Below are 19984 nucleotides of genomic sequence, written 5' to 3'. Positions count from 1 at the left end.
CTCTTTGAGAAAAATTCCGGGCAGTGAGCGTTTTCTTGAGACGCAAACAGGTCTATCTTTGCTCTGCCGAATGTCTGCCACAGCAGTTGGACTGTCTGCGGATGCAGTGACCATTCTCCTGCTGGAACATTGTTCCTCGACAGTCTGTCTGGTCCCACATTCAGGTGGCCAGGCACATGCGCTGCTCTGAGCGAGCGCAAATTGTGCTGAGCCCATACCAGGAGGCGTTTCGCTAACCTGTATAGGTTTCGGGATGTGATGCCTCCCTGGCGATTTATGTAGGCTACCACTGACATGTTGTCCGAGCGGACCAAGACGTGGTGTCCTGCTATTTGGGGACGAAAGCGCCTCAGCGCGTTGTCGACTGCCATCATTTCCAGGCAGTTTATGTGCAGAAGCTTTTCCCGTTCTGACCACTGGCCGAAAAACGGTCTGCCCTCGAGCAGTGCTCCCCATCCCGAGGTGGAGGCGTCCGTGGACACCACCTTCACACTCGAGGAAGTCCCCAGGCTTACACCTGACTGGTACCAGTCGGTCGCTCTCCAGGGTATCAGTGCTGAGATGCATTCCTGATCGACCTTGAGACGAAAGAGACCTGAAGTCCATGCTCGACGCGGTACTCGTGCTTGTAGCCAGAACTGCAGTGGGCGCATGCGAAGCAGACCCAGCTGGAGAACTGTGGATGCTGCTGCCATGAGACCGAGCATCCTTTGAAACTTCTTTAGCGGGACTATAGTGCCGCGGCGGAAGGATTCTGTCATGCGCTGAATAGTCAATCTGCGCTGTAGCGATATTTGAGCTGTCATTGACAGCGAGTCCAGTTCTGTGCCCAGAAAAGATATTCTCTGACTGGGAGACAGTGAACTTTTCGCCCAGTTGACTTTGAGACCCAGATTCTCGAGATGTTCGAGTAAAATGGTTCTGTGTTCTATGAGCTCCGTATGTGACTGAGCTAGAACCAGCCAATCGTCCAAGTAGTTCAAAACTCGCATTCCCCGAAGTTTCAGGGGAGCGAGGGCTGCGTCCATGCACTTCGTGAATGTACGGGGTGCTAGGGACAGGCCAAACGGTAGGACTGTGTATTGATAAGCCTGGCCCTCGAAGGCGAATCTCAAAAATCGCCTGTGACGTGACGCTATTTGTATTTGGAAATACGCGTCTTTCAGATCTATTGACACAAACCAGTCCCCGTGGCGAATTTGCGCGAGGATTTTCTTGGTTGTGAGCATTCTGAACCGGCGTTTTGAAAGCGCTACGTTCAGTTGTCTTAGATCTAGAATGGGTCTGAGACCCCCGTCTTTTTTCGGAACCAGAAAATATCTGCTGTATAGCCCCCCTTCGCTCTGAGCTTGAGATAAAGGCTCTATTGCCCCTTTGCTCAACAGTTTCGCAATTTCGGTACGAAGTACACTTGCTACTTCCTTTTCTACCGTGGTTTCGACTCGCACCGCACAACGGCGGGGACGTCGAGCGAACTGTAGCGAATAGCCTCTTTCTATAATGTTCAGCACCCATTCTGATACACCGGGAAGCTTTGCCCACGCATGTGCGTGCATAGCTAAGGGTTGAATGAGATCGGAGCTCTGGTCGTGACATAGTGGCGACCGGGGAGCTTCGGTATGCTGTATTATAGACACCGCATTTGCAGCGCTCGAGGCGGGGAGTGTTTTGATCACAGCGGGCGGTTCGCCCGCGCTCGGCTCTCTCACGGCAGGTAGCTGAGAGACGGCGAGCGTGGGGGAAACCGATGGATTCGTCATGTCTGTGAGTGAATGTGGGCGCAGGACAGCGGGCACATTTGCACTGAAAACACCATCGACCTGAGTCGGTTGTATGTGTGTTGGTTTCGTTTTTACAGAAACCGAGAGACATGCAGCGTGTAGTGTTTGTGGGCACTGGGACGTGGGCACGTTCACTACATTCTGTGCGCAATCGACATGAGTCGATTTTATGTGCGCGAGCCCTGTGGGGCGGGCTGTGTCTGTGTGTAGGAATGGGCACTGGGCAGTGGGCATTTTTACTACACTCATAACACCGTCGGCCGTGGCCGGAATACCAGAAAATACACTCTTTACAGGATTTATCTGGGTCGCCGTGAAAACGGCGTTTGTGTACAGGCAAGCGGGTAATGTAACCGACTTGTTTACTGCAGAGTACACTGGAACAGTCGCATGTAATGGAACTGGACGAGCGGGAAGTTTTGGTGGAAACCCGGCCGCAGCGGGGCTTGAACACCGTCGTTTTCCTAAGCTGGCTAGGAAGACTTTGAGGCCTCGGGCTTCATCTCAACCTTCGGCCGAGTCCCACGCTGTGGGGGGCGGCGGCCGGCAGAGCGAGAGCGTGGTCTCTGGTCCCGGGCCTGTCGACGCTGTGAAGCGGCGGCGGGGGGCGGTGGCTGCGAGCTGCGAGCAGACGGCTGTTTAGAGCGGCCTGATGCGGAGCTAGAGCGCTTTGGCAGAAAGTGCTTCATGGCCTGCGACGTCTTTTGTACCTCAGCGAATCTGTCCGCGAAATCTTTGACGGACGATCCAAAGAGGCCAGTAGCAGAAACGGGGGCGTCGAGGAACACAGAGCGCTCCGAGTCCGGCATTTCTGAAAGCGTCAGCCAGAGGTGTCTCTCAGCAACGGTGAGAGAGGCCATGTTCCGCCCTATGGCCTGTGCAGCGGATTTCGTAGCGCGGAGAGCGAGGTCCGTAGCGCTCCTTAAATCCGCCACGTTGACTGCTTCCGTGCCTTCCTCGTCCAGCTTTCGGAGAAGGTTAGCTTGGAAGATCTGGAGAGTGGCCATAGTGTGTAGCGCTGATGCAGCCTGCCCAGCGGCGGTGTAAGCGCGACTGTGCAGGGTGGAAGTAGCGCGGCAGGCTTTTGAAGGTAGCGCCGTCTTAGTCCGCCGTCCAGCAGAGGGCGGGCAAAGATGGGCTGCTACTGCCTCCTCCACTAGAGGGAGAGCGAGGTATCCTCTGTCTTTGGCACCGTCCACCACGGAGAATGCCGCCGAAGCAGAGGAACGTAGCCTGGCTGAAAAAGGGGCGCTCCAAGACTTTGCCAGTTCTTCATGAAGCTCAGGAAGAAACGGGGCGGGTCTTGAGGGCGTGGAAACGCGGTCCCCTTGTAGAAAACAGCCGTCCAGACGGTTGCGTGTAGGCTCGGCGGGCGCGGACCACTCGAGGCCGAGGCTCTCTGTGGCCTGTGTGAGCAGACGCATCAGCTCAGCTTCAATGCTGGCCCGTTTTCCTGACGACTCGCGGGCAGAAGAAGGGGCGAGGTCCACAGAGCTCGCCCAATCCTCGCTGTCCGAAGCCAGGATAGAGCAGTTGTCCTCCTCGAAAACTGCCGCTTCTTCCTTGTCATCTCCGGCGGAAGCGGCGGCCAGCGGCGGCCACTGTCCGGGAGTGAGAGACTCGAGAGAAGCAGACGGCGAAGCTGGCAGGCGCACCGGCGAGCTTTTCTCGGTGGGAGGCTCAGGGATCCGCTGAGCACGGCGCTTTTTACGGCGCGGCGTCGAAGCGGGAGGTGCAGGCTCGTGGAAAGTTGCCATGCGAGTCCTCAGAGTCACCATAGGCATAAGCTCGCAGTGAGGGCATCCGCCGTCAGCGAGCGCTAGAGCCGCATGTCCTTCACCCAGGCAGGAAACGCAGATGACATGGCGGTCCCCGTCGCTGAGTGGGGCTCGGCACGAGCCACAGGATGGACGAGACATCTTGAAAAAGACGCTCTGCTCTTTTAGAGAAGGAGTGTGAGTCGCGGCGGCGAACACACACAAAGCAATAAAAGGATATAACGCCGGATAGCGTAGCAGGAACGGTGGTTGAAGGCGGCGCGGCCAGCGACTCCAGGTACCGAACTCGTCCCGCTGAAATGCTGTTTCCACGGCGCGGCTTCTTCTCTCTGGATCCAGCGATGCGTGAGCTCCGCTGAAGAGATGAAAAATCGGTAAACTAGCCTTTCGATGCTATATTTATAGCCCCAGGCCACGCCCGTTTCGGCGGGACGTGACGTATGGGGCGCGAAGCGCCCCCATTGGTGATGACGTCACGATAGGGCCTTATCGATAGGCTGCTGCAGTTGCCGCAGGGCAGCCAATAGGCGCGCGAGCTGTCTCGCCTATGTCTGCATGCTGCCGCAACGCGTTTTACATTATTTCAAAATTAAGGATAATTTTTTGGCTTCAGTATCTCGCGGAAAAGAGATTTCCCCTAGCGTAAGATATTACGCAGTACGAGAGTACCTCTCGTAAGAGAACAAAATGAAGTGAGTTTTTGCTTAAAACAAGCAAACTTGTCTGCCAATGGGGTAAGAAAAATAATCTTAAATAATCTGGTTTCCTTTGAATTAAGATTATTTTTCTTACCCCAACATTGGCAGATAATTTTGCTTGTAATAATATCTTGTCATTTTACTTGTCTAGTAAATGCATCTTGATATTTGTAGATTTTTGAACTGGAAACAAGACAAAAATACTATAAGAAAGAAGAGTATTTTTGCAGTGTATAGCTGTTTGTAAATGTAAAAGGTCTGGAAAGTTTTAAAAGTCAAAGTGTACGACAAACAACGTTATTGGGCCCTATCATACAGTCGACGCAATGCAGCGCCAGGCGCGACGCAAGTGTTTCTTGCTAGTTTCAGCCTGACGCAGTTCTCATTTTCACGTCCTGCGCCATGTTGTTTAAATAGCAAATGCATTTGCACCCATCTGTTCGCCCATGGACGTGCCAGTCTGAAAACTAGGTGTTCTGGAGTATATATGTCGCGTTGCTATTTTGAGGCAACTGAAATAGACTGTGCCAATGATCAACTGAAACCTGGTCTAAAGTATTTAAAGAGCGCGTTAGTAATGTGCGCCTATAGGCGGGTCCACAACGCGCATACACTCTACTTATTAAATACACAGGGACGCACAGCAGCACACAAACATGCCAAATATTACAAATAAAAGGATTACAATGTAAAATATTATTTTTGTGTACATAAAGTTGTCCTGTTGTCCTACTGTTAGTTTAACTGCTTCTATTGTTCTCATTTGTAAGTCGCTTTGGATAAAAGCGTCTGCTAAATGAATAAATGTAAATGTAAATAAAGATATGGTGGAATCCGGCTTGTCCCATAGATGGTCTGCTTGAGCGCTTTAACCTCGCGCACGAGCAGTTCCGTTTGCGCTCTGGAGACGCGTTTGGTCTTTCCACTATCAAATTCCGCTATGTAAATAAATAGCGAATCCGCCATGGCGCGAGTGCAACTGGCTTTTAAAGGGAATGGGAGATGAGACTCTGATTGGTTTACTGCACGTAAAGCCCAAAACACACCCATTACTCATAATGAGAATAGAGACAACCCTTTTAGACCATGCACTGCGCGCGCCGACCATTTTCCCCTTCGTTAAACTAGCAAAAGTGGATTCGGAAACGCCCTAACTGCACTTGTGCCCTGCGCTTTAGACCATGTGCTTAGATCGTTCAAATAGGGCCCATTGTCTCCTAAAAGAAATAATCGATTCTGGACTGCTGAAACAAGTCGTCAGCAGTTCCAGTCTCACATCCTGTAACATACCTACTTAACAATGTAACAAGTTTGCCTAATGCCAGCCTAAGGTCTTCATTGGCTGCCCGCGAATGATGTGTGCTTTGACCTGTCCTCAAACACTTGTAGGTACAAGTGCTGAGGAAGCTTCCGGAGCTGAAATTCAGATATGGTAATATGCATTTTGTTTCCGACAAGCGCTGTAAGCTAGACCAATCACAACAGACCAATCAGAGCAGAGTAGGCTCGTGGAAAGGAGGGGTTTAGAGAGACTGAATCTTCAAACGAACGTTTTCAGACTCTTTGAGAAATTAGGTGATGTACAGTGTATATAAGAAAAGAGAAAAGTATATGAGAAAAGTAAAGATGCACTTTAGATGCATGTACATTTATTATAGGAGACCTTTAAAACAAAATTAGGACCCTTTAAAATAGCATAATTGCAAGATGTAATGTTGATGCTTCTGGGTCTCTTTTGCCTGCTATTGAGTTTCTGTTGCATGTGATTAAATGTTTGAATCTGTTTTTCACACTTTCTCTTATCATTAATCACAATGCTTTCAAATATGCGTGTTGAAACAACCAAATAAAGAGCAATATTTAAGGAACATTGTGTAGGCGAGTGATATTAACTGATAATTTTCTCTGTACAGTATGCCCGGGTCTGGATCCCGGATGTAGAGGAGGTGTGGAGGTCAGCAGAGCTCACCAAGGACTACAGACAAGGAGACGGAGTACTGCAACTACAGCTAGAGGATGGAAAGGTCAGTGTGTGTATATTTGAGTAATGAGTGTTTATAAGCCTCATCAGATTATTTGTGTGAACATTGCTCACAGTACATTGGATTTACTGGAGTACTTTAATTTTCTTGGGATTTGTCCAAGGGATTGATCCCTCCAACCTTTGTGTTATGGGAATGGGAATTGCACTTATAGTTAATGCATCAACAGAGTAGAGGTAGTCAAGCATACAGAATTAACCATAATAAATTATAACTATAACATTTAAACATTACATTTGTTAATATGAGACTGATATAGAATGATATAACTTATCAACCCTGTCAGAGCAAAGTTATCTTTTAACTAACTTTGAACTCAATAACAATGTTAAAAAAAATAAAAATAATTCTCAATTCAAATTCATTTGCCAAATGCAAAAAGTAAAACCACTTTTGTTTTATTTCAGAGTGTACCAGAAAGGGGCATGGAATACACCTGATATTACATGATCTGTAAAGCGTGTGTTAACATAAAACAAATTCTGGAAAAATGTCAGTAATAATGTAGACATTCCCCACTTTGAAAATGTAAATTTGAAAAAATGTAGAAAACTTAATTGTAGGTACTATACAGTTAAAAAAAAAAAAAAAGAATTACAGTGTATGCATAATTATTAGTTATTCTGATCATAAATTATTTTCAAGGACATTTCACCAATTCCAAACCACATCAATTGTAATAATTACTATTAAGATTGAATGTAATAATTAATTGGAGATTTATTGATCAGAATACCTCATATTTAGATGTGCATAATTATTAGGTATGTGTCTTTGCACCTGTTTTTGTGACCGTGACCCAATGAGCATTTAATTGTCCGATGGTCACAACATTTCTTTATCCGAATATCACACTTTAGTTTTGAAATTCCTACAGTGTTGCATGCTTCTCATGTCCACAATTTATTTATTTATTGTACTGTTTCCGTGTCAGTTACATTTTTGGTCCATTTTATGCACAAAATAACCCTGAATATTCCTTTAAAGTTTAAACAATGGCTCCGGGTCTACATGAGTATTAACTCTCACATAAGTGATCTCTGTTAGGGGGTAAGCTAAAGTAGCAGTGGTAGCATTTTAATAGTCCTTGTAATTTATATTAATGTGGAGTATTATATTGATGGCTTTATTACCTTATTGCACCGATTCATTTAGTCAGTTCATTACAAAAAATTTCTCTAATTGACGATTCAGAGAACTACAGTATGAGTTAAAGAAATGGCAATTTTATTACTTACCTCCATGTTGTTCAGGTTTGGCCCTGACCAATTTACTACCCTAGGCAAGTTTTTACCTGGTGCCCCTTACATTGCAGCCAATGAATTCCACCACTGATCATTGTTCATACACTCACACAGAAACTGCATAAATACTGGAGTGTATGTGACCATTGGGTGTTACATTATATGATTAAAAGCACCAAAAATAGCACCTAAGCCACATTATAGCCTAAACACAAATAGCAAGAGTAATTAGTTCTAGCATTCATGCTAGGGATGCTAACGATTAATCAACGATAGATTAATTGTCGATGATAACTTAATCGCTAAAACTTATCGATCGTCGATTAAGCACTCAACTGTGAAACTCGTAAAGCAGACACGAGGAAATTAAGCGAGCGCGCCGGAGTTATGTTTGGGACCATTTTACGTTAAGGAGTTACACCTTCATGACTATAAGTTTGCGTGTGCATTCGCCTTTAGTCTTTTGTTTTGCGCAAATGTAAGTTGTAATATTGTGTTTATTTTGTGTAGGCCTGTATATATCTGTGTATATCTGATGTATCTCATATAGGATGCATTTGGAAATTAACGCGGTAGTAAAGCGCGCCGGTGATCGTCTTCAGCTTCAGCGTGCGCAGCTCAAACAGCAATGCACTACTAATAATAACTGTCATATTACATAACATTATAAAGAGAACAATATTGTAATGAAACGTTGTTAATTCGTTGGGTTTAGTTTTAGCACGTTGTTCCAGGAAGAGCGTGTCCACAACAGGAGTTACACATTCTGAATAGCAGGCATCTGTATTAGTCGTTATATTTGATTGATCATTTAATAATAATAATCCTACTAGCCCTTTATTTAGACTAAAAACCCTTCTCATTCATTTGGTGAGGAACATGGAGTTTTGAGCAGCATTTGCACATGCTGTTGGATATATGCCACTGCAGTAGATGTCAGAGTTATGTTTTGCCTTTGTGTTCACCTTCTTTTTGCTCATTTTCAGTTGACCCAGTTTCCCCATGTATTTCTTTGATGCATCTCATTCACCTGCCCCTTGTTAATTAGTTCATTAGGCCTCGTTTGGTTTAGTATTTATAGTCCCATGTTTCCTGAGTTCTTTGTCCTGTCTGAACATCATGTTGGTAATGTGTTGCAAGCCTGTTTTTCTGTATTATTTGGATTAAAGACTGTTGTTATTTCGTCTTCGTGAGTACTCTTTGGCAACATACCGTGACAGTAGACGGATATTGCATAAGGGCTAACGATTAATTGATGTTAATTTAAATGACGGTCGATCATGGGAATTTGTGTAAATGGACATCCCTAATTCATGCACAAAACAAGTATTCATTGAGCACTTCTCTAACGTTCAGTTTAATTTTCAAAATACATTTTAAGAGTGTTTGTTTTCTAGTAGATGGCAGCAATCTTTTTTCATGTTGTCACTATGAATGAAACTGAGAAATGTAGATCTTTTTAAAAGTGAATTCTACACAAAATGTTTCTATTTTAAGGTCAAATAACTGACGTTATCTCTAGCTAGATAGCTACCTTTTTTAATATAACCAATGTTATTGTCTAACTACTATGCGATTAGATAAAATGTTCATTCAAAACATCACATTACCTCTGCCTTTATCCCCTTTTTCTTCCTTTTCTCTTTTTCTTCTTCCTTGGGCACCAGAGGGCTTCTAGGCTATCTATGGCATACTAATGTTAATTAATCATGTGTCATGAATTCGTCCATCAGTCTCAATCAGGTGAAGTTTGTTGGTGTGTTCGACTTGAAGCGGCTCTGCGCAGACAGATCGATGTATGACATCAAAGTATTACAAGAGCGATTAGAGAGCATATGGCTCAATATGCTTTCGAAACACTCTTGTTGTACAGTATTTAGCTTCAAGTTGAACACACCTACAACCTTCAGTGTGGTCGCTCCTACGGACGGGTGGCGACTCTAGCATTTGCCTATTCCAGCCCTGATGTTGTTCAAAATAAATGTTTTCTTCTTCAGTGGGACACAAAAGATGTTTTGCAGATTGTTGAGACAGATCTTTTCCATATAATGCAAGTGAATATTAACTGTCCAGCTTAAAAAAGGACAAAAACATGTGACTTTGCTCTACAAGTATGTCATACTGAAGTCATACGATAGCTTTGTGTGAGTCTTCATTTAATAAAAATATTTCCATAAGCGATAGCTCTTGAAGGGATAGTTCACCCAAAATGAAAAGTCATAATTTGACTCCCTCATGTCGATCAAAACCTTTATTTTTCTCAGTCTCAATATATATATTTTTTTCATACAATGGAAGTTAATGGTAACCAAAAACTGTATGATTACCAACATTCTTCAGAATGTCTTTTTTGATGCTCCACAGTAGAAATAAATTAATATAGGTTTGGAAGGACATGAGCGTGAACACATGACAGATGAGATTTTGGGGTGATCTCTCCATTAATTGTAGCCTGTATTATCCTGATGCCTCAGAATTCAGTGATGTCAGATGTCAAATTCTACTGTGGCGTGCAACCAATTGCAACAAATCAGATTTGAATATCCTGAAACGTGAATGAGTCAGTTTTTCAGCCTGTTCCTCACAGAAAACCATTGTTTGACTTCAGAAGATGTATGACGGTTCCCTTCAAAACACAACTTCATATAATTTGGTGTGCTGTGAATTGTGTTATTCAGGAATTGGAGTACAAATTGGACCCCAAGACGAACAACTTGCCACATCTGCGTAACCCAGATATCCTGGTGGGAGAAAATGACCTGACGGCTCTCAGCTACCTTCACGAGCCTGCTGTGTTACACAACCTGAAAGTGCGCTTCACTGATTCCAAACTCATCTACACTTACTGCGGTAAACACACACATACACAAGACATACACACATTTAATGTGTCTAGAATTATTGCGCTCAATTGTCTTTTATCGTTTGACCCAGGTATTGTGTTGGTTGCTATAAACCCATATGAGACGCTTCCCATCTATGGATCTGACATCATTAATGCGTACAGCGGGCAGAATATGGGTGACATGGACCCTCACATCTTCGCAGTGGCAGAAGAGGCTTACAAACAGATGGCCAGGTGGGGATGAGCAAGTTTAAGTTAGTTAAACTGTTGTTGGTTGATAGTTACCTGAATAAAGGCCCTGATATACTCATGGTGAAGTTCTGTTTTGTTCTTTGCTCAGGGCAGGGGTAATAACAAATTTGAAGTTGGATTTCTTTGAAGGGAGGGTCTATGGGCGGGTATATGTATGTTTTTTTATTTTTATAGATCTTTCGATCTAATGGACAAAATAAGCTTGTGTAATTTACATATGAATGCGAAAGGGGACAACGGAAAAACATACAGAGAGCATCAGCTTTCGTTATTGCTCTTACAGCCACAGGACCATGCGATACGCGGTGAGTGCGTGTTAGAAATCAGGAATGGTGAGAGAACATTGTGCTTGGTTTGTTTTTCATCTTCTAACCAAACTTGGTACTTCAGCCGACAGTTTAAATTTTGCCTGGCTAGCCCATTAGGGTTGGGAATCGTAAGAAATTTTCCGGTTCTGGTTCCAATTCCGGTTCCGCCAAACGATTCCGGTTTCGGTTCCATTTCCGGTTCCCATTCAATAAAAATTATTTAAAAAATAGTAGTAAGGGGAAAATACACAATCCTTTTTGTGTTTATTTCTGATACTTGTCAAATGAGTTTAACAGACTGGTAATGTCAACAAATTCAACATATTATTTAGCAATTTTTGCCAAAATAAAAAAAAATTCTGAAGGAAAATAAACATTTCTGCTTTCTCAAGGATAATTTGGGACCTCTCCTATAGCTTATTGTATCTCCAGCAGTGGAGAATACCCTCTCAGAAGGGGTAGAATATGCTTGGACATACATGTAAGAGCCAGACAGGTGAAACATAATATTTTTAAAATCGGTTTGAATGATTGATTCATAAAGACTTCACTTGTTTCATTACTGGATGAATCAGCGCTCTAGCGGTTAATAAACAGAACTGAATGCGTCTTGCGGAAGAACATTGTAGCCGGAGCTACTTATCTATGTTTATGTCATGATTATGTCATTCCCAACCCTACTTTCCATAATGTTTATGCATTAGGTCAGTAGGCAGAGAGTTGGCGTCTTTTGTGGTTGTTCAAACACATTCGACCACATGAGCATCTACACTACGAAAGCAATCACATCTTCAATTTCAACTAAAGTGTGTTTGTGTTTTTAGTAGGCCGACTCATGCCTGACCTTGATGACTTGAGTGTGGATATAAAAGATTAAAAGGTTATTCAAAAATATTAAAAGGTGGAGCCCCAGAGTACACCTACCTATTACTTATTTGTCATGGACCAATTTCAGATCTAAGGTGCTAGCCAACGCAAAGTTATCTGGACAGTTCCGAACCACCGACAAAAACTCAAAGCGAACTTCATTTTGGCCAGTTTAAGTTTAAATGATGTCACACCTGCTCATTCTTCGATTTGGTTTGAAGTATGTCAGGCCATTAATAACGCATTACCTTCAAATAGCGCACAGACATTTGAAGATAACTATTGCTCCCTTGAGTATGTAAAGCTCTCTGTAAAGCTGCTTTGAAACAATCTGTATTGTAAAAAGCATTATATAAATGAAGGTGACTTGACTTGAGTATTGTGGCTTCTTACTGAATGCCTTGTGCGTTAGAAATGCAAACACACGCATTAAAGGGATTTTTCACTTAACCCAACATTTTTAATTTGGTCATTATATTACTCACCTTCATGTTTAAAACCTAAACTTAAAAAGGTGATGTTTTGAAGCATGTTGGGGTCCAAAAACAACGTTATACCCCACTGACTAAATGAACTTTTTTCAGAATATGTTCTTTTTTTTTCTTTCTTTTTTTACACAAGAAAGTCATACAGGTTAGGGATGACATGAGGGTGATAAAATGACAGTCTTTTCATTTTTGGATGAACTATCCTTTTAGGTACAGGGGATCTGCACTTACATTGCATCAGCCAAGTATTCATATTTGCATAGAGTATGTAATACTTGGCTGTGTTAGTATTTGCTATACCGCTCAATCTAAAGGGAAGGTTTGTAGGTCAGGATGTTGCTCACTGCAGCCCAGCCAAAAATAGACCAGCCAAGGTTATGTTTCTCTCGCTCATTTTCTTGGGTCTCTTGTTCCTTCTCACTGCAGCTGCAATGGTGTGCACTACTGAACCTGTCTGTCTGAAACGTTCATTGATCAGTGGATGCCTGTGTTGCAGTAAAAGCTACAGTTTTCACATGATGGAGCGTCATTTTCTCAGAGCCTTGTGTTTTTCCTCTTTGTCTTTGCAATACACCATTATACACCAATACAAATCAAAAGATTTTCAGCATTCTTAATGTGTAAACTCTAGTGCGTAAGCACCCTGGTACCTAGCCAAGTCAAGTCACCTTTATTTATATAGCACTTTTTACAATACAGATTGTATAAAAGCAGCTTTACAGTGATAACATGAAAATAATAAAGATTGTTTCAGCTGCACAGCAGATCTAGAAGAAAATAGCGTCGTAGTCTAGCTTAAATTCAGTAATGATAAATTTTTGTTGTAAAAAAGTTAGTTATTTAGTTCATTTAGCCGCTCTAGAGAAAACAGTGATGTCCAGCTCAGTTCAGTTCTCATATAATGGTGTCAATGCAAGCAGATCAATACTATTGTTGAATATTAAGTGTCCTAGCGACACTCACAATGGCACATTTTCTTAAAAAAAAAAAAATCTATTTGAACTTGATCTTTCATTTGTATTTTTTGCATCATTCAGGGATGAGAGGAATCAGTCCATCATTGTGAGTGGAGAATCTGGAGCAGGGAAAACTGTTTCAGCAAAATACGCCATGCGCTACTTTGCCACGGTCAGCGGCTCTGCCAGTGAAGCCAACGTAGAGGAGAAAGTTCTGGCATCCAACCCCATCATGGAGGTGAGTTTTTCCTGCATCACTAGATCAGTGCGTCGTTCTGGAATCAGTGCTGAGACTCTGGCTGTTTGTTTTCATGAAGGTCTTTAATAATACAGACATTTATATCTCAGAGAGCCAAAACCCTTGGGCTGGGAGACTAAAAGCTGTTCACTGGCTAAATATGAGTCTTGTTCAGAGCATTATATCTGCTCTTCACTGCATGGTCTTCATCTCCCCAGGGCTCATTTCACTCAGTACAGCAGTAGAGAGAGAGAGTGTGTGTATTTGAGTGCTCACATGTGTATTAGAGTAAATTTAGTGTTAGCTTAAAGCTCACATGACCTTCTCTGCTATCCTTAACTCACATGTTTCTTCAACATACATAAAACAGACACAATCACTATGTTTCAGACTCTAGCTACCTCCATATTCATTTTGGCATGTAAAAGCATCATGGGAACTCCAAAGGCTGTTCCAAACATTACATGGAATAATTACATAAAAAAAGCATATTATGATACCTTGTTTTGGCCAAATTCTAATTATTCACAGATAATGTGCTGCAGTGATGATGCATTTTTGTAACCCAACCTCGGAAGTTAGCATCACCCTGGTTCCCTTAAAACAAATTAAAAAAATAAACACAATATGATTTTTACATTGCTAAAGTTTTTTTTTTTTTTTTTTTGTAGGATCTAAGTTAATACTTGTTCAAATCCTATGGTTTTGAAAGATTTTTATTTATTTACTTTTGTTCAATAAATACACTGTCATTAAAATGTTTCTTTTAAAAATTCAGAACATTTGATTAAGAAAAAAAGACAAAGTTCTAAAAGGAGATCCCATAATAATTTTGAAGGCTTTACAATAACAGTAAATATAATGTTTCATTATATGAAATGTTTTAATCTAACAATTTCATTATAGATATGATGTTTGTCTCAAAGGTAGAAACAATGCTATTTGAAACAATGTTATGTTACTATTATTTAAACAATGGGAAAAGTCAGCCAGCTATTTATCACATCAGTTATAGTGGCTTTAGCCATAGCCTTTAACAATAGGTGCCCTTTTTACCCCAAATACCTTACTTTTACATATTCGTCAGTTCTTGAAAATTGAGATTCGACTCTCCCATGCCTTTTGCATGAGCATTGATTTTTTTCAGCCTTATAATAAAAGAGATTTTAAAATATTATGTGAAAGTATTTGAAATATTAGCTGTGATCATCGGCGATTCCATCGTTCGGCACGTACACGCTAAGTTAGGTAAAAGTAAGGTGCACAGTCACTGCTTTCCTGGTGCTCGTGTTTCTGAAATCGCTGCTCGCGTTCCCGAGATCCTGTATGGTGACGAGCGCGTCGGAACTGTGGTCCTGCACGCGGGAGTGAGCGACATCAGGCTGCGCCAGACGGAGATTCTGAAGAAAGACTTCAGGAATCTAATCGATACGGTACGCAGCACATCGCCTGAAACAACGATCATTGTGTCAGGACCGCTTCCCACGTACCGATTAGGGCATGAAAAGTTCAGCAGATTTTTTGCGCTAAATGAATGGTTAATGTCATGGTGCAATGAGCAGAAACTGCTCTTTGTAAATAATTGGAATCTGTTTTGGGAGCGTCCTAGGCTTTTCCGTGCTGATGGCTTACACCCAAGCAGATTCGGAGCGGATCTTCTGTCAGATAACATCTCCAAAATGTTAAATACCCTTTGACTAGTAACCAAAAGTCCAAATCAAAGTCTCTGCTGCACCAATTTAACTGATATAAATACTAGTGTAGAACATTGCATAGAAACCGTGTCTATTCCTCGTTTAGTGAGATCAAATAATAAATCTACTGCAGGATCTAGGAAAAATCTAATTGTTATTAAAACAGAAAATGTTGCTATTGGTAAACAAAAACTATTTCTAAAGCTAGGTCTTCTAAGCATTAGATCACTCACACCTAAGGCAGTTATTGTAAATGAAATAGTCACAGATAATAGCTTCGATGTACTTTGCCTTACTGAAACCTGGCTTAAACCAAATGATTATTTCGGTATTAATGAGTCTACTCCTCCTGGATACTGTTATAAGCATGAGCCCCGTCTGATTGGTCGTGGCGGAGGTGTTGCAACCATTTATAGAGATATTCTAAATGTTACTCAGAAAATGGGTTATAAGTTTATTTCATTTGAAGTACTTGTACTAAATGTTACGCTCTTAGATGTTAGAAAAACATCCCTATTATCTCTAGCCTTGGCTACCATATATATAGACCGCCAGGGCCTTACACTGATTTCCTAAAAGAGTTTGCAGATTTTCTCTCAGACCTATTAGTCAATGTCGATAAAGCATTAATTGTTGGAGATTTTAACATACACGTAGATAATCCAAATGATGCGTTAGGAGCTGCGTTTACAGATTTATTAAATTCATTTGGGGTCAAGCAAAACGTCACCGGACCAACACATCGTCTTAATCATACACTCGATTTAATTATATCACATGGAACCGATCCAACCGATATAGATATCATTCCACAAAGTGATGAAGTCACTGATCACTACATGGTAACTTGCATATTACGTACTGCTGTAATATGTCATGCGGCATCGCGTTATCAACCAGGCAGAACAATCCTCCCATCCACCATAGATAATTTCTCAAATTGCTTATCTAATCTGTCTCAGCTGCTGCCTGAACCCAAACAAACAGATGAACTAGAAGAACTAACTAGCACTATGAGCACCATTCTCTCTAGAACATTGGATGTGGTTGCACCTATTAAATTAAAAAAGGTCAGAGAGAAAAATAAAGCACCATGGTATAACAATACTACGCATGTTTTAAAGAGAGAAACCCGTATTTTAGAGCGTAAATGGAAACAAACTAATTTAGAGGTCTTTAGAATCGCGTGGAAAGACAGTATGTCACGTTATAAAAAGGCCCTAAAAGCGGCCAGGGCTGAGCACCTCCGCAAACTAATAGAAAACAACCAAAACAATCCAAGGTTTTTATTTAACACCGTGGCTAGACTAACAAATAAACAGACGTCACCCGAACAAAATATCCCGTTACAGTTCAGTAGTAATGATTTCATGAACTTCTTCACTGAGAAAATAGAAAGCATCAGAACCACAATTGTAAACGTTCAATCTTCAATCGCGCCTTATAATTCAGCTTCAATTATCACCCCGCAAGAACAATTACAGTGCTTTACAACTATAGAACAAAAAGAGTTAAATAAACTTATCACTTCATCTAAAACAACAACATGTTTATTAGATCCTATACCAACTAAACTACTGAAAGAAGTGTTACCTGTAGTGGAAGAGCCTCTCCTCAATATTATTAACTCGTCTTTATCTTTAGGTCATGTTCCAAGAACATTTAAACTGGCAGTTATAAAACCTCTCATTAAGAAACCACAATTAGATCATAATAATCTAGCAAATTATAGACCCATTTCAAATCTTCCATTTATGTCTAAAATATTAGAAAAAGTGGTGTCCGCTCAACTGGGCTCTTTCTTGCAACAAAATGATATCTATGAAAAGTTTCAGTCTGGATTCAGACCGCATCATAGCATTGAAACTGCGCTCGTTAAAATCACAAATGATTTACTTTTAGCTTCTGACCAAGGCTGTATCTCAATACTAGTTTTACTTGATCTTAGTGCTGCGTTCGATACTATAGATCATACATTACTCTTAGATCGACTACAAAATTATACTGGTGTTCAAGGACAAGCACTAAGCTGGTTCAAATCATACCTATCTGACCGCTACCATTTTGTCTATTTAAATGGAGAAAAATCGATCATAACTCCAGTAAACTATGGAGTGCCGCAGGGATCTGTATTAGGCCCTCTGTTATTTTCCATATATATGATGCCACTTGGAAATATTATAAGGAAACATGGAATTAGTTTCCATTGTTATGCTGATGACACTCAAATATATATTTCATCACGGCCGGATGAAAACGCTAAATTTTCCAAATTGACAGAGTGTGTTAAAGATATAAAAGATTGGATGACACGTAATTTTCTTTTATTAAATCCAGACAAGACAGAGGTAATACTTATCGGTTCAAAAAAACGCCCACAAAACCTCGCACAATACAACTTTAACATCATAGGATGTCCTGTTACTTTATCCTCTACAGTAAAAGACCTGGGTGTTATACTCGATTGCAACCTGTCCTTTGAAAATCATATTTCAAATGTTACAAAAACAGCCTTTTTCCACCTTAGAAACATTGCTAAGCTACGTAATATGCTATCAGTTTCTGATGCAGAAAAGTTAGTTCATGCATTCATGACCTCGAGACTGCATTACTGTAATGCTTTATTAGCTGGTTGTCCTGCATCCTCAATAAACAAGCTACAGTTAGTCCAAAATGCTGCCGCTAGACTTCTTACGAGATCAAGAAAATATGATCATATAACAGATTTTATCATCACTGCATTGGTTACCTATAAAGTTCCGTATTAATTACAAGGTATTGCTACTGACTTATAAAGCCCTAAACGGCTTAGCTCCAGTCTATTTAACGGATCTTCTATCGCCCTATAATCCATCGCGCTCTTTCAGATCACTAAATTCAAGGCTTTTGGTCATACCTAGGATATCCAGAACCACCAAAGGAGGGAGAGCATTTTCACATTTGGCTCCAAAACTCTGGAATAGTCTTCCTGATACTGTTCGTTGCTCAGACTCGCTCTCCCAGTTTAAAACTAGATTAAAGTCGCATCTCTTCAGCCAGGCATTCATATAATCCTACAGATCAAACTACAATCCGTCCTCTAGCTCATAAATGCCAGAGGAGAACTGGCCCCCGACTGAGCCTGGGTTCTCCCAAGGTTTTTTTCTCCATTAGGTCACCTGATGGAGTTTTAGGACACCATTAGGTCGCTTGATGGAGTTTTTCGGTTCCTTGCCACTGTTGCCTTTGGCTTGCTCAGTTGGGGATATTTTGGGGATATTTAATTTAATTTTATCAATCAATAAATTCCTCTTGAAACAAATTTTGTTGTATTATTTTAATTTAATACTGTGAAGCTGCTTTGATACAATCTGTATTGTGAAAAGCGCTATACAAATAAACTTCACTTGACTTGACTTGACAGGTAGCCCCACCCTCAAACTCATGCTATTGGTTAAGCCTAGCTACAGGCATTACATCTAGCACTCGCATTGATGATACATACCGTTGTTCAGAGCTAAATAACACAAAGATATAAACTGGTAAAAACCCAGTGTGAAAACCACCTTAACCCTCTGGGGACCAAAAACGCGCCCGCGCGTTTTGCTCGTTTTTTTTTTTAGCAATGAAAAATAAACACAAAATGCTCTGTTAATTTTGATCTTTCATTTTCGTGTAATACATCAATCGATCCTGTTCAGTTTCTATTTTTTTTCTGTATACTCACAATACAAATAAAGTGTTTTGCTTTTTGACAAATAAAGAAAAACTAACATGATGCTATTTCTGCCTTCTCTCTGTCAGTAAACTCCCATTTGAAACGCGTTCGAAAATTATCTATAACTCCGCGAAAATTCAGTCAAACAGGCAAACAGACCCACGGGCATAAAGCTTGAGATCGCAGCTTTTAAGTGAAGTAATTTATATAAAAAACAAATATTATCAGCTTCTGTAATCTGTATAAAAAGAGAGCGACTCCAGTCGAGCTCATTAGGAGCCATTCAAAAGTAATTTGACCACGCCCCGGAGAGCGCGTGCTATTCAAACGCAAATTCTGAGAACCATTTCAGTCTGTGAAACGCCCCCACATCAGCTGTAAACAAAGAGGCATAATATAGCCTACCTTATGGAGAAAATTTTCCGTGCTGATATGAGGAGCAGATCCCGCTGAGGAGTGAGGTAGGCTAAGTTATCCTTTCTCAAGTGTTAATGTGGAATAACGTTATGGAATAACGTTGTAGGCTTATGTAAACAAAAAGATGAATCGCGTTTCTATAATATGAATAGCGTTTCTGTGAGATGAATGAAGGGTACATATTTGTAAAGAGTGTTTAGCCTAAATATGAATCGCGCGTCTGTGTGTGAAAGAATAAACTGCTTTTACAGTTACAGTTACTGCGTTACAGTCAGGCGAAGTATGAAAGGCAACATTTTGTTGACTAGATTTGGGTACAGTTTTTACTGTAGAATATACTGTCACATCAAATAAGCTTTTCTGCTCATATATATAAAATACTATTTTGTCAAAAATAAAGTCATAGACTAAGATGTTCCAATGTTGGCTATATTCAAACTAATGAATACATATGATAAAATGTAGGCCTATAATCTTTCTTTTTTTTTTTTTACAAAGAAAGAGTACTTTTTTTGCAGAAATATTGCTGAAATTGTAATTATTGTTGTAATTGTAACCTTTTTAATAAAATAGCAAAACATATTTACAAGATAGATGTAAGCAAAATCTTAAATGGTCAATATAAGTCTTCTTCTAAATATATAGGCTATTTTGTCCTTGCATTGTGGCTCAGTCAGTG

General features: G+C 41.1%; 1 protein-coding gene and 1 long non-coding RNA gene across 5 annotated transcripts in view; one reads left to right on the top strand and one right to left on the bottom strand.

Annotated features, from left to right (window-relative positions):
* Positions 1-19984, top strand: part of myo5aa (myosin VAa) — a 108358-nt gene that overhangs the window by 21540 nt on the left and 66834 nt on the right. For all 4 annotated transcript variants that reach the window (XM_082182843.1, XM_082182846.1, XM_082182845.1 and 1 more), the window contains exons 2-5: positions 6171-6281; positions 10222-10393; positions 10478-10622; positions 13341-13497. In XM_082182843.1, coding sequence (XP_082038969.1) covers positions 6171-6281; positions 10222-10393; positions 10478-10622; positions 13341-13497 — 585 coding nt within the window. The remainder of the gene's footprint in view (positions 1-6170; positions 6282-10221; positions 10394-10477; positions 10623-13340; positions 13498-19984) is intronic.
* Positions 1-19984, bottom strand: part of LOC309508646 — a 192728-nt gene that overhangs the window by 138928 nt on the left and 33816 nt on the right. The gene's annotated exons all lie outside the window — the stretch shown is intronic.

Source organism: Leuciscus leuciscus (genome assembly GCF_965113295.1).
Source record: "Leuciscus leuciscus genome assembly, chromosome: 10".
NCBI classification, from domain to species: domain Eukaryota; kingdom Metazoa; phylum Chordata; class Actinopteri; order Cypriniformes; family Leuciscidae; genus Leuciscus; species Leuciscus leuciscus.
This window is presented reverse-complemented; position numbering and strand designations above follow the sequence as displayed.